We start from the raw sequence: 15189 nt of genomic DNA, 5'->3' as shown, positions 1-15189 counted from the left end.
CATCCATCAGAAACTAGAAAGAGAGGAAAACACAGATCCTGTTGAACGTGTTTCTGCATGACTCTGCTTCACAGCAACAGTGTCCACATGCCTTTTGTTTGAGCGTGACACGTTACCCTCCATCAGCTAAAACACAAAGGAGACTGTCATGGTTCGCTGAAGAATTACACAACACAAAATCACACTAATGACATTTGTTTTGATAATAAAGAGTAAAGGCATGAAACCTCCATATTTGCTTTTGACGTCAACATAAAGATGTTATCATGTTCCCCTCTAGCAGGTTTGCTGTGCGTCTTGTTTTTTTTTTTTTCATCCCTTGACTGAAAAGAAAACAACAAGTTTCAGATCAGTTTCGCTCAGGCAGCCTCACAATGATGTGGCATATACGTGAAGTTTGGGGTCGTGGAAGGAATTTTCAGCCCGGTGAAATATTAAATGTGAACGCAGGATAATTTCATAGCTTTTGCTCAGGGGCACACAGCTGGGAACTGTCAGTCAACCTCTGGTATGTATGTGTGTAACTTTTTAGCCTCCAGAAATCATTGAAACCTATGGCATAAACCACAAGCACCCTATACATCCTCATTTGTCTTCTTCTCTTTTAAATTAACTTATTGAGGGAAAGCTATGACACCTTCCACTTAAGAAGAGTGGGCTTTGATCTGTGTCGTCTGCATACTAATGTGAACCTGCCAAACTGGAAAAAAAAAAAAAAAAGGGTCACGGAGGATACAAGTTGATGACACACACACACACACACACACAGAGCAATATATCAACAGTGGACATGTTAGGTAATATCAGTAAGTCCCCGAGCATTACCAGGAGGAGGAGCTGAGTGCTGACTGTGGTAAACTCTCTCCAGTAGTCATATTCATCGAGAGTGCAACAGTTTCAACGTTGCTTGCTGTTCAGTTTGTCACAGCTTTGCCTCCTGTGATCTGAACTCACTCTGAGCTTCGACCAAGTACTGAACTGCCAGGTGTGAGGAGACTGGATGGAACTTCCCATGTGAGTAAACTCAGATATTACGTTGAGAAAAAATTCCCCATGACCTGGAAGAGAGGCTGTGAAATGATGTCCTTGCATCCTAATGTGTCATCATCCTAGCGGTGTATCAGTGATGTGGCCATTGGTGATCTGTGAAATATACAGTATTCAGCCGCAGCTCTTCGTCAAGTCAGTCCGTTGTTTTCACTCAGGTTGAGCCGTAAACGACGTCTGTCTCATGGATATGAAAAGGAGCCTCTGCCGTCCTCGAAGAAACGCGTATCCAGTCTCACAGCTCTGCGGGACAGATCTCAGACTGACGGCTCAGACAGAGCCACACAGCACGCCAGACTGAGGTAAGTGCCAACTGAAGAAGAATGACAGTATATGTGCATGTGGGCGAGATCAGATTGTTTGAGGTCAGATGGGTTATTTCAGGCATCTCACTGTTGATATTACTCATGTCACATTGCTTTTAATCTAAGGATTTTTGGTTTAGCAAATGTCAGGGTGACAGTATTACGGTATATCCTATTATATGCTTTATTGTACTATTATGTGTTTTATTTCACAAGTATATTTCCCCTTATGACCACACTTCTTCACTTGTGTAAATGAAATGATGCTTTGCAAAACATTCTTACTACAGGTCAACGTGGCGCACAAGGAAGTAAACAAGTGGTGGACAAGCTGTTTGCTAAGAATAGTTTGTGAGAGGATTTGTAACTTTCATTTTGCATTAACAGTATACTCCCTGTGTTTGCACGAACACCTCCATTTTTCCAGTTACTGAAATTTACACAGTGTCATGTCTCATATCATAAATCTAATCTAAATTTTAGGCTCATCCGGTAGAATAGAAATCCAATATAAATCAAGTATTATTGAGAGAGTTTGTCCCAACACTGTTGCAGAGGTTCCCACAAACATGTTGCACTTGTAGGTTGGTTTGCTTTCACCTTCAGTCCAGTTCATCCCAAACCAGCTCCCTGAGGTTTGAGTCTGCTCCTCCATCATGGGAAGCCACTGTCTGGTTCTGTACCTCTCATGTTTTCGGTCATTGTCTTGCTGTAGCCTGACCAACCGGTCTGTCTCCCTTTTTCTCACCACCACGATATCAATATACTGTACTACTTCCTGCACTAACACAGTTACTGCAGGAAGGGTTTGTAAGTCAAACAAACTTGAGAAACCTGTTGGAATTGTTTGCATTAACTTCAGGCTTCATTTACTGAAGTTACCTATTTTTTATCCTTGAAAAAGGCCAGTTTTCTATGAAATTTACATGATTTTTTAGTTCTTGGCAAAATCAACTTTTTTTTTTACTTTGGCCAGTGCACTGCTTACCTTTGTACCATTTAAGGTTTTTCACTGAACTCGACCTGCTGAAATTTCAATAAAAACTGGAAAAATTGGGTTATTCTGTGTTTTGTTTTGTTGGCATTCACTCAAACCTTTACATCTTTAAAGTATATATATTTTTGTGTTACAGGACGAGCTGTGGTCGCCTCTGCACATGTGAAGCCTGTCTGAATGAAGAGGTTAAATACCTGACTAACAACAGGCGCTTCTTCGAGCAGGTATCATCCTGGGCTGACACACAATACTCTGTGAATAAAGTGCTGGAGCATCTCGCGTTCAGACAAGCCACCGATGACATTTTCCTCAATGACCCAGTTAACAAGAAATTTTTGGAGTTTCACCATGACATCACTGAGGAATGTGGCGCAGAAGATAAACAGCATTCGTGGGCTGTTATTGAAAAACAGGAGGAGATCATCATGTATGGACCTTATTATCCTAACTACAACAACGGAGAACACAGCGAGGACGTCATTATTAAACAAACACAGGAGCTTCTGGAGTCAGGAGAATCCTCAGAAGACTGGAAGGTGTATGTTTTCACCATGAACAGCCCGTGTTTGGCTAGAAACACTGAGCCATGCATGTTAAACCTGGTTCAGAAAGCTCAGGAGTGGTGGACTGTGTATGGGGTAAAGACTCACATTGGTTATGTGAGATGCTGGGGCTTCAAAGGAACCAAAGAAAATCTGTTCAGGGAGGTTGACTACAGCCAAGTGGAGTGTATAAAACAGACTGAGGACCATGAGGACTATGTTAAAGCAGTAAAAAATAGAACTGATCTCAATCCTTTATGTAAAAATCTGACTTCTGCAGTTAAACACCTCCTGACATCTGTAAATTTGAGTTTCCCTCTGATGACCGTTGTGCAGCTGCAGGACTGGAAGAGTTACTTCAAAAACATGCAAAGTATTTTTGAATGCAAACCAGAGGATGAGAAAGAAGCCTTCACACAGGAGCTGAACACCGCGATTGAAGCTGCACAAGGGCCGCTTTCACAAAAAAGTGCGAGCTTTGAGGAACATTTAGAAAGCGGGAAGACATTTCAACTTGATCGCGCTTTCAGTCCACAAGTGTCTGACGCCCTCCAGGGTCGAATGAAGCTCGCGTTTCAGCAGTGTTGGAGGGAGATGGTACGAGACAAATACGCAGAGTTAATCAGGGAGAAGCTGACTGAAGACTTCAATCAATGTGCCGTCCAGTGTTTTGTCCAAGATATTGTAAAGTTCACAAACGCATACTTACAAATCGGAAGGATACACTTTTCAGAAGAAGAGTCAAAAGGTCAACAAGCTGATAGGTAATTACTCAGTTGACAAGCTATAATGAGACTAATTATTCCACAAATCTTTGGTATGCATTTGAAGCAGAATGAAAGCCACTAAACCTTTACATCATACATACCATTTGCACTGTGTCAAGACGCTTTTATCTTTATTAGGTTCCTCAGTGGAGCTAGAGTCGCACACAGAGGACGGCCATCAGGTAGTGAGAAATACACAGACACATGTCCATCTGTCACTGTGTCTTTACTTACAATATATCACAAATGGTGTATTACACAATTATATTGGAGTGGAGTTTTTTTTTTGTTTTGTTTTTTTTTGTTTTTTTTACATATATGCTCATATAGTTGTTATTTCTGGTAATTACATGTGGCAGTATCCCACATTTACACATGTTGCCTACATGCTCGTCCCAAACAAACATCCTGTACAGTTTTGATACAGAACTCCTTCACAGAGTTTATCAAACAACCTTCATATAATAGATATTAATTAGATGATAATGATCATTTCTACTGAAGGTCATATCACTGGTGTTGAGGAGTGATGGATGTCAAGAGCAGTTCTCTCTATGTTACAGTAAGTTTACAAGAAATAATTATCATTTGTTTGTCTTTGTAGAACTAGTTAGAAGCACTGTGAAATTTCAATTTTACTTCACTGTGATGCGTATTTAAAGGATCAGTTCAACCAAATCACAGATTTAAAAAAAAAAAAAAAAAAAATCTTAAATAACAATCAGCGATGTGTTTTCTTGGTGTGGAGATAAAAGCTGCTAAGACTTCTGCTGCCACCCCATTACAACTGAGGCGCTCAAATCATTAAAAGACCACATTTGATGAACTCAATAGCAACATGCCTTACCAGAAAACAGTTTCTTTGAATGAATCAAAGAAAGTCACAAACAAAATACTGAACACTGACCACACTGAGGTCATATAGGACATATTTCGTCCTATCCTGAGACATTGCTACCGAGTTTTTCAAACATCATTTGCAAATGTACCACTGGGGTAAGTGTTAGTGTAATAAGTATTTATATGAATTGACCCTTTAAGTACAGCCACTACAGCATCTCCATGGTGCTACCTTTGACATAAAAATGTCCTGCTGTGATTCTTTACATGTTTTGTATATCTATCATTTCTTTGGCAAATTGTGCATAAGAATTGTCCATAATAATATGCAAAAATGAAGAAAAGGCAAATATATTGAAATAATAAAACCCAGGGAGATTACTGTCGTTTGTCACGGGCTTATGTTACAGTTTTAGTCGAGTACTTGCGTGGCACAATATGAGAGAGTGTCAAAAAGAGCTAATCTTCTGTCACAGTTGCAATTTCTCACATCAAAAGATGTTGTGTGGATCTAATCAAAGAGCTGCTCTTCCACGATTGTCTGACACAAACTCCATCCGGTCCTTGATTGCAGTGATTGCACACACAGTAACTGTGCAGTAATGTTTACGCACTCCACTTCTGTACTGGCTGCCATATTTCCTTCCCAGATCTTTGTACTGAAGGCGCTGTTTGTACGGTGAGCTGGAGGCCGCGTGGGACCATCTGCACCCAGAGCACAAAGTCCGCTTTCCCCGAGACTCTAGTCTGTCAGGAGAGCTGATTCGCTGTAGATGAGCTGGTTTGAGATGCTGGGTTGTAGATCATCTAAGCCAGGATTAGGTTATTCCAGGGCTCAGTTTTGGAGCCAGAAGACCCGCCGTGGCCTCCAGGCGACATCTTGAGAGGAATGGCCCCTCCTTGTGCTGCCATGTAGGCTGGCAGGGCTGAAATCTAGAAGGACACAGAAGAAAATTGTGAAAAGACGAGTACATTTGTCGTATGTGGCTATTTGAGCATATGAGATTAGAATTTGGGCTGCAGTCTCTTCCTGGTCATACTAGGTCTTTTCAACTGGCCCTTCAGTGATACAGTTTTCTGGGCTTGTTAGACAGATGGAGCTGAATGTAAAAGGTGCTTCTAGCTATTCTGTCAGCACAACCAGAGCTTCTCAAAACATCCTTGTGCATATATGCTCCCTGCAATGTCAAAGTATCTCACCTGTGTGTGTGTGCTGTGGTGTGTGTACAAGCTGTGGGTCTCCGGCTCCGTCTTTATCCGACGAGGCTCCTCTGTGGTGGTGGTGGTGGCGCGGGGAGTGCTGCCTGGTGTGCCTGGAGTCCCCTCACTGCCTGGAGTCCCTGTGGAGCACAGAGTATATGTATATGGGCTTTGTGACATGACACACGCGCTCGCTCAAGAGGTAAGGGTGAAAAGCGAGGGCTCCAAATGACTGTTTTTGGTTTGGAAACAGGGCTTGTGCAAAATCCATAAAACTCCAAAATGTTTGGGCAGCTGCTGCTTCATCTTATTATTTAATTAGAGCGAATAGCATGTGTTTTTGAAGCTCACCAGTTTGGGACTTGTTGAGGTTCTTGGGTTTGCGTTTGCGGGTCTGGATCCCCTCTTTCTTCATGGCCAGGGGTCGGGGTACCTGTCAAGACCCCAAGCAAAAGGACAGAACCAGAGTGAGGTGTGATTGTGTAACATCCATAGAGGCTGGTGAGAAAAAGAAGAAGTACTGTCTCTTTTCCTCTCCCTCCCCCTCACTCCTTTCTCTCTTACCCCATGGAGTTTCATGTAGAGGCCACAGGCGTTGCAGACCGGCTCCCCCTCCGCGTTCCGTCGCCACAGGGTGGTGGTGGTGGTGTGACAGTTGGTGCAGGACAGGCCCACCCTCCTCGAGGCAGACTGCCACAGACAAAACATGTCAGTCAACAATGAAGACAGAGAAAGAAGTAGTGGATTCATCTTTCATTTACTAAAGAGGCGAACATATCTAAATCAAAGATGACCCACCAGTCGTCTTTGGGGTTTGATGAGAGGTCTGTTGATGCCGTTCATCTTGTGGTACAGCCCACAGGCGTTACACAGGTAGTGGCCGGTACCATCCCGCCTCCAGAGGGGGGTCGACATCGCCCCGCAGTTCACACACTCCCGCCCCTCAGCAAAGTCATCAAACAAATCTGATCAGAGAGGACAAGTGAGAAGTCAAGTTACTGGAGGGAAATGTTCTTTTTGATTGATGATGATTTATTCGGACCTGCTGTTTCTCTCTTTATCTCTTAACATTCGTTTAAGGATCTCACAATACGAGGCTACATGTGATTAAATGGGTTCATCAACTCTCAGGCTTGGGAAACACATTCAATACTTTTTCTGGATGAACTGAAATTTGCATGTTGGTCAAGCTGAGGCGTCGGTCAAGGTTGTTCTTCTGAAGAACTTCACCAGGTACCGAGGTCAATTCAGTCAACCGCCAAAAAGAAGGTTAAAATGATCCTAATATAATTTCCATGTATTACTTAGAGCACCTGTTCAGCTCAGTTCATGGTACCAAACCAGGATATATTGAGTGATTCTTAGAGGAATGAACATCCAGCTGGGCCTGTGCCACAAAGATTCTTTCCCTCCACTTTCATAAACAGTCTCCTGCCGACTGGGTGAGTATGTCATGCAGTAGCATCCTGCACCAGCAGGAGGCGCAGGCCCACAGTCCCGACGGCCCACGCAACAGCAGCCTGGAATCCCTCCTTATCTCACAACTGCCCTCCAGATAAAGAGTCGGCTGGAAATAGAGACAGAGTAGAGCTCCATCATGTTCAAATAGAGACTCCATTTCTATCTCTCACATCTCCATGTCCCTCTCTCTCTCAGATAGCATGACATCTGATGAATGTAATTTTCACTCATAACAGAGTATCTCCCAAGAACCACTTAGCTGTTCAGAGGAAGGCATCAATCTGTGGCGTGGAAGTGACAGATTGGCTTTTTTCTTCTTCCTTCGGTTAGTGGTGATACAAACAGCACAGCTTATGATATTCTTCAGCTAAGTGGCGTTATGCAGAAAACAGCTTGAGGAACTGCGGAAATCATCAACTTAAAACTAATTTTAATTGCATAATAATGTCTCTTTTTTTTTTTTGGAACCCTACACCTCACTGTCTGTAATTACTGTCGTTCAGAGAGTATGAATCTGGCCTCCATCTGTTCCTCCCTCGCTGCAGAGAGCAACAGGAATGGCAGTGATACATACGCAGGCCTCCTCCAAGGCTGAGAGCAAAACAGAGACAGCAGGGCGAGCTAACCTTGAGCCAGTCAGCCATTGTAGCCAACACAACGCAGCAACGTAAGACAATACACAAAAAGAAATACTGCACCGTCCACGTCTGTCTGAATGGAAGTTTTTTTTTTTCTTTTCTTTTTTTTCCTTCTGTATAAATGTCGGTGTGTGTCTTTATCAGATACAGGCTGGAAATCAGGCTGCAGTGTATAAACAGTCACGCTAATGCTTCAGGAGGCCGAAGGTGAAAATGGTATAAAAGACTCAGTCGACAGCGATGTATGTGAGGAGCAACTGTCTGTGCAGCTTTTAAACGCTGTCTCTGAACATGACAGTGATAAAGGGCAGTCAGAGGTTACAGTAGCAACACGTGAAAGGGACAACGTTTATTTGCTCAGCTTCATATTTTATTCTTTTGATGAATCTCGTGGGATTATTGTAACTTTTTCCCCACTACACTTTAGGGCTGTGGAGGCTTTACTGGAATAATATGTGATCAAAATATCAAAAATTTGATTAATAGAATAAGCCAAGAGTTGCTATATGAACTAGTTTAACCCCACACTGACATACTACATTAATATACTTCATGCTTATTAACAATTCAACACCTAGACAGGCTACTCAGTGTTTAAAAGTAACTACTTAAGATATATTTAAGGTACTTGTACCCTACATGAGTATTTGCATTTTATGCTGTTATACTTCTACTTCAAAATATTTTACGTTTTACTCGACTATATTTATTTCATAACTTTAGCTGCTAGCTACTTTACAAATGAAGATTTCGCATATGAGCCTGTAAAATTAGATGCATTTTACACTACGACAAGAGTAAAGTTCTGCTGACTGTATCAGTAATAACAATCTAATGATAAATTGTATACTAACACTCACAGGAGCCATTTATCTGCATTGATTAGATTTTCTATTGATACTTGAATTTTGGTAGTAATAATATCTACATACTGAATACTCCAGTAACATTTACAGTAAAGGCATTTTACTTGTGATGTGAATAATATTTTTTGCAGTTCAGTTTTATTGCTTTTGATATTTTTATTTATATTTGTGTATATTAAAGTACAATCAGTGCTTTAAAATTTTTACTTAACTAAGATTTATACCATTTTTTTCTTTTGAAATGTAGACTGCAAAGAGAGGGAATGTTATATTATTAAGTCAGCTTACTTTTTATTTTATATTCAATAGCTATGAAGAGTCATGTTTTCCTTGTGACGTTCAGGGACATCTAGGAGTGATAATGCAGGTCTTCTTGTATCTTCAGAAACTAAAATAATGACACTTATCCCAAACAGTAGGCTATCACTAAAAATGTGTTCTTGTTGTTGAACAAATGATTTGTCTGTTTCCATTTACAATTTAAGAAAGATCAAATCTAAGAAAGAATGATCATGTCAAGGTAGAACATGATGAGCTAAACAACTTCTTTTTCACTAAAACTAAAGTTTTAACAAATTTGTTCATAAGCCATTTTAAATTTAAAGTTATTGTGAGGAAAAATAAGGTATACTGTGAATAAACATTTAATTTAAGCAATTGTTAAATAATCAAAAAACATTTCACAAGAATTTAAGTTCCTCTCTAAAGCCAGGCATTTGACAGGTTAAATATGAATGAGACATTTTATGTATTTATCTTTGTAAGAAAGCTGATTGTTTTTTTTTTCCTTTAATTGACTGAGAAAAGTGAAGTTACTTTACCGATGAGGGAGTTTCCCTTCTATTCAACAAAGGAACAATAGAGACTTTCACTGAATGGCTGAGTGCCACTGAATCAAACACTGAGATTTGATTTAATTTGATGTAATTGTAAAACAATCAGCTTCAGCCTGTCGCTGAAAGCGTTTTCTTCCATCTACAAACACGAGCAATCAGTGAACGAGCTTTACAGTGAGTTCAGCATTGATTATAGTCAGATGAAAAGGTCAGATTGGATCAATGCCGTTATCTGTTGCAGCTGATGTTTTTCTCTTTCTTCATCAAACAGTGCCAGGAGAAGGCCTCGTAGAAGTGAACGTTAAAGCTTTTCAAATGATCAACACAAGGATTACATCTCAACTGGCAGACAGGAGGAGGAGCTGGTGAGTATAAACGAGGAATTAATCAGCTGTTAATTAACCCTTAATCTGATTAAAACAACCATATAGTAATAACAGATACGTCTAACAATGACCATGAGCATCAGAAAATGTTATGATTACATGATACTGCATTGGAAAAACGCTCACTTTGAGAAAAGGTGGAGTGATGGAAATGGTTGAGATCCTATCATCCTGCAGCTGCCAGAAAATATAGATAATGGAGAAACACGGGTCAAACACTGCCAATTGTGATTAGTAATTTAGACTACACAAGGTGCAAGTCAAAGCAATGAAAAACTGACAACCTAAGCAAAATCAATGTGTTGTGAAATCTCTGTGGTCCTATATGGTCCAGAGTGCACTGCAACCTGCAGCTATAGGCCGAATTCACATCCAGCACTGTGACGTGAGGGGACCCCTCAGTCAGATCTGAGCTTCAGCTGCAGTCCACTGTTAAGATTATAACTCCTCGTTTCAATTCATATGTCGAATAAAGAAATATGGACTTTCAATAATAACTTTCATTAAAAGAAAAGACTTGAACGCTGCACTGCTGATCAGGATCAGTTTCTCCAGACGCAATTGAATCAAATCTGATCTGATCTGAGGCCGCATTCAAACACAACTCATAAATTATATCTAATCCTCATAAACTGTGTTAACACCTCAGGTTCAGTTAAATATTAATTTAATATGGCTTCAATAATGTCTCTGATTCATAGAAATATACAAAGCATGTGTACTTAGCTGTAAATCTGACTTTTAAATGCTTTTAAAACATCCACTCCATGAACTACACAGGTGAACTCACTCAGAATATATTCATATAACATAATATATTCAATCTGACTCATTAGGCTCAATTTTTTTTTTATCAATGATAGAAAATTATATGTACTCCTAAAATTTAAATTGTAATTAAACAACACAAATTTTTAATACGTTATGAAACATATTTATCCAGAAGTAGGATACAAATTAAATATTACTTAATGTTGCTTTTAGGTGTTACATGAGACAGAAAAATGGTCCTTATATAAAGCCTAGTTAATAAAAGTAATATCTACATCTAAAATCCTGTGCATTACGTCGCTCCGTTACGTGTGTGGTTTGACTCAAATGATTAGGCCTGTCTTTCATTGATGATCCTACATTTTATTCTAGGAGCAAGAATAAGATTGGGCTGCAAACATTTTCGACATTTCGATCCGAGCTCCTGACAAAAAAACACTTTTGAATCAGGAATCGTATTGTGCATTAAAGACGAACAGACTAAGTTACAGCAGGTGACAATGAGCCCTTATTGTCTGCGGTGCATTTGTCTCATGTGGCATCACTTTCTAACATTCATTACGAGGTTAATCAGGGTGTTTTCGGTAGGTGTGTTGTTTCTATCAGACGAAATGAACACACCAACAAAACAAAAAAAACAGTCACAAAAAAAAAAAAAATCAGTCCCAAAGTCAGAGCTTTCAAACATTTGAAAATGAAATAAAAAAATAGGCGTAAAGTTTAAACTTTGCCTTATAATTCCAGGACGTGATTAATTTGTTTTATTCCAGGATTTGTTTTTTTACTCAAAAATATAAATCACATTTAATCGTGTTGAGTCGTATTATTATAGCCAAATATTTGAATGTTTATTTGTTATTTTTAAATCGTATTTCAGGCCTTTCAGATTATATCCTAGCAATCTAGTGGTTCAGATTATTCTGTCAATTCATTCTGCAATAATCTTGATTAGATTAATTATTTCTGATACAAGGTGACAAAACTTTTTTTTTTATCTTCAGCATATTATTGCAATAATGCAGGTTTATATTTTAAAATCTGCAACAAGACTTTTTTTCTTTTCTTTTTTTTCAAGATATTTCTGTTCAGAAAAATATTTTTTTTCAATTAGTCTTTTCAATCCTTCACCTACTTCAGGCGTATTTTTATTAAGTGTATGTTCATTAATCCCTGACAAATCTAAATGAATTACAGAGACATGCTGCTGCGTTTCACTTTCTTGAGGCTTATTTCTGTCTGAAATATCAAAAAGTCCAAACAGCTTTTCATTGCGGGAAAAACAGAAAATATTTTGCATGACTCTCACACAAGATATTTAAATACCAAAATAAATGTGTTTTGTTTTCCTGGTTCTCACCTATGTTTGGGTGCCGTGTTGTGCCAGGAGGAGCACCAGTCTGGAGACCGTGGAGGACCGAGCTATCGAAGGGGGACGCCGGCCACGTTCCACCCATGTTCGGGCTCATGTAGGCCGGGTAGGGGCTGTGGTACGACCCGCTGAAGCCCCGAGCGCCGTAGTGCTCCCTCCCGTTTGCAGAGATGTTTAGCGGGCTGCTGTATGAGGCTGCCGTCTCCCGGGCCGTGGCCACCACAGAGGACAGAGGCGGGCTGGTGGAGAAGGTGAAACGCGGAGACACCGGGGAGTGGTTGTACGAGGGCACCGAGTCTGCCCCCGGCTGCGCCCAGGCAGAGTGGCTCGACACGGGGCTGCTTTGCTGCGACGCATCGGGCGTTTGGAGGTAAGGCAGCGCCGGGATCATGGGGGTGACGACCCGGGTGGTGGGCACATAAACCGGAGAGGTGCCCGCCGAGGCGTTGTGGAGAAATCCGGCCTCATAGGAAGGGGGTCCATGGTTGGTTGTCATTATGCCCTGGTACATATCCTCTCCTTGAAGCTGGACATCCGTGTTGATAGAAGGGATAATGATAGTGTGGATGCAGTTACGCACAAAATTACTGAGTGTTAATGCAAAAACTATGTGGTCTTAAGCAATCAGCTGAACCCCCTCGTCCTTATTAAAATCAGATCTGCTGTTCAGTCGAGCACAGCACTCGCAGCGTTCAACACAAAGTTAAGAATAAAGTGAGAGAGGAGACATGAGACAGGAGGAGGAGTGAGAGACTATACCCTGTGATCAAGATCCAGCTGTTATCATCTCTCTCTCTCTCTCTCTCTCTCTCTCTCCTCTCTCTCTCTCTCTCTCTCTCTCTCTCTCTCTCTCTCTCCAATTCCGAGTTCAATGAAGCTTGAAAACTTTACAAAAAGTCGACCAACCAAATTATGTGCTATTTTTATTTCCTCTAGAAAGGTTATCTGAGGTCCCGTGGAGTTGAGTGATGCCAACCAGAGATTTCAGAGAATGGCTTTGCTTTCTTATACGGTAGACTTATAGGATGAAGGATCAATAAGAATTTTTGCTGTGCTTTTTTTTTTTTTTTTTTTTTTTTAACCCATGCGGGTTTTCAATCTATTTTTTTTTTTATTTGTGAGTTAAATGTTTTTATTTGAGAGTTAAATGTTTTTATTTGTGAGTTCTAGGCATAAGAACATTTTGGGCAGGGTTGTTGGTCGTGCATTGGTCTATATTCTTGCCTGATAAATATTTATTTCTAAATCATTAAAATCTTTTAAACTATCTGTAAATCGAAACATTTTGAACATTGATCCTTTAAGCAACTTTTTCCTCTCAATACCAACTCGTCTTACCATTTGTCAAACTGGACCATAATGTTTTTCGTTAATCTGAAATGATAAATGATGCGTCAGATATACACCATTCCTCTGGGTGGTTTGTTTGTCTTTTTCAAAGTTGCTCATTAAAACGAAGCCTGTTTTCCACTAAATGGCGATAACTTTATTCCCGTGTTATCTTTTCCAGAACATCACGATGATGTGTGTGTGTGTGTGTGTGTGTGTGTGTGTGTGTGTGTGTGTGTGTGTGTGTGGCGCTTAGACGTGATATATTTAAAAATAGGTAATAGGTACAATCATAATCATTTGATATCTGACTTATCTGCAAACGCGTCCTCTAAATATTTCTCCTATCTTGTTGTAGCTAACTTAAAAACAAAAAAACAAAACAAAAAACAAGCCACTTAAAAAAATATTTTGCAGCAGGCTGGTGTTTTACAAGACTAAAATAGATTATGAACGAAACTTTGATTATTCTGGTAGGTGATCAAGAGTTCTGATCGATCGACTCAAGTCACCTTCCCAAAGTTTTCTCCGACAGAAAACTTATTCTAAAGAGAATAGGAATATTCTAAAGCGCGTGTCTGTAAAGATCCTATTGCCCATATGTGAAAATATCAGCTGTGACCTGGAGGGTCTCACGAGCCACTGATTTGTTTCAATGTCTTGTCATAAAGTCTTGACTTCCACGTTGTGTTGAACTGGTGTTTTCAAGTCTTATATGAAACTTTCGCTCAGGCCGATTTTTTTTTCTCCTCATGACACATGAAGAATAGTTCTGGATGCTTGACGCGCCAACTCAGTCGGAAGTCTCCGGCGGCTGTTGTCCTCATGAAAACAGATTTATACCTGTCATCAACACCAGTGGACGTAAACACACGAGGCCATTTCATTGTGCAGCCACTTCCCACTGACAGCCTCTCATTGAATTATGTGACTCTACACAGGCTGCCAATAAAGGCCCCGGTGCGCGCGCGCGCGCGTGCCTGAAACAGATGGGAGCTGGGGTACGTGCAGTTTTGTGATTAATATACAGTTGCCTTTATAGTAGAAGGAGCAAGTTTGACTTCATAATGCAGAAAGGGAAATTCACCATCTTGTATATTATCTGATAGAAGGCTATTAGACCATGATTATCTATGAGGAGGTCTATTTATCAAAAAAGTCAGTTTGATCAGTTTAACTCAGAGGTGTGAAACAAATCATAGGAAATGTGTTTCTTCAATGAGTGTATCCAGGTTGCAGTGAATATACAGGAATATAAATAATGAGACATAACAAGAAATTAATTGTGACTGTCTCTTCTCTTTTCTCCCCCACATTCAGAAATGTTGCAGTTTGACAAAGTTGTTTTCTAAGTAAGACATGCCAGTGCGTCAGCATGGACTTTAGCAGGGTCCCTGGATCTGGCCCAGCTAAATGGAATACACCGCCCATTAATGTTGTTAATTACAATTCAAGTTTTCCTTATATAAGGCCTTAAAATGGATACTGTGAAATGGGCCTATTGAAAAGTGCAACTAATACAAGTGAGCAATAAAATCAAATGAAAAACTTTAATGTCTGTGTCCTTTGTTGGGCTGATCAATCGATTAAAACACCAATGACAGATGGCTGATTGAACTCAAGAGACCTGAATGTAAATTGTGATTTATGTGAACGCTGGTGCAAAACATATGTTTTAATAGTTTACATCATCCCCTACAAATAGATCAATTAAAACAAAAAAACTAATAAAATGTGAATTCTTTCAGTGTAACAGGTGCAGAAAAATCAATAGATCTATCTATCTATTAACTATCTATCTATCTATCTATCTATCTATCTATCTATCTATCTAT

General features: G+C 40.0%; 2 protein-coding genes and 1 long non-coding RNA gene across 5 annotated transcripts; 2 read left to right on the top strand and 1 right to left on the bottom strand.

Annotated features, from left to right (window-relative positions):
• The first annotated feature begins 273 nt into the window (after positions 1 to 273).
• Positions 274 to 12170, top strand: LOC130187562 (uncharacterized). Of its 3 annotated transcripts, XR_008830476.1 has the most exons (6): positions 274 to 1014; positions 1206 to 1349; positions 2486 to 3655; positions 7663 to 7826; positions 9771 to 9864; positions 12041 to 12170. XR_008830476.1 is itself a non-coding variant. In XM_056405269.1 (4 exons), exons 1-4 carry the CDS (start codon positions 1001 to 1003, stop codon positions 7724 to 7726), a joined length of 1392 nt encoding a protein of 463 aa, XP_056261244.1. In that variant the 5' UTR covers positions 274 to 1000; the 3' UTR covers positions 7727 to 7851. The 3 variants fall into 3 exon arrangements, 1 of the variants encoding a protein (XP_056261244.1); XR_008830477.1 differs by lacking the exon at positions 7663 to 7826; XM_056405269.1 differs by lacking the exons at positions 9771 to 9864; positions 12041 to 12170 and having other exon boundaries at positions 7663 to 7851.
• On the bottom strand, positions 3768 to 14098 carry gata4 (GATA binding protein 4). The gene is made up of 6 exons (XM_056405272.1): positions 12014 to 14098; positions 6497 to 6663; positions 6263 to 6388; positions 6050 to 6131; positions 5699 to 5838; positions 3768 to 5431 (listed from the first exon to the last, which is right to left on the bottom strand). The coding sequence occupies exons 1-6, from the start codon at positions 12534 to 12536 to the stop codon at positions 5306 to 5308; spliced, it is 1164 nt and encodes a 387-aa protein (XP_056261247.1). The 5' UTR covers positions 12537 to 14098; the 3' UTR covers positions 3768 to 5305.
• LOC130187567 (uncharacterized) lies at positions 12269 to 14947 on the top strand. The gene is made up of 3 exons (XR_008830478.1): positions 12269 to 12395; positions 14120 to 14355; positions 14675 to 14947. It is a non-coding gene; the product is annotated as an uncharacterized LOC130187567 (long non-coding RNA).
• The last annotated feature ends 242 nt before the right edge of the window (positions 14948 to 15189 follow it).

This window comes from Seriola aureovittata, chromosome 19, assembly GCF_021018895.1.
Source record: "Seriola aureovittata isolate HTS-2021-v1 ecotype China chromosome 19, ASM2101889v1, whole genome shotgun sequence".
NCBI lineage: Eukaryota > Metazoa > Chordata > Actinopteri > Carangiformes > Carangidae > Seriola > Seriola aureovittata.
Note: the sequence above shows the minus strand (reverse complement) of the source record. Positions and strands in the feature narration are given on the sequence as shown.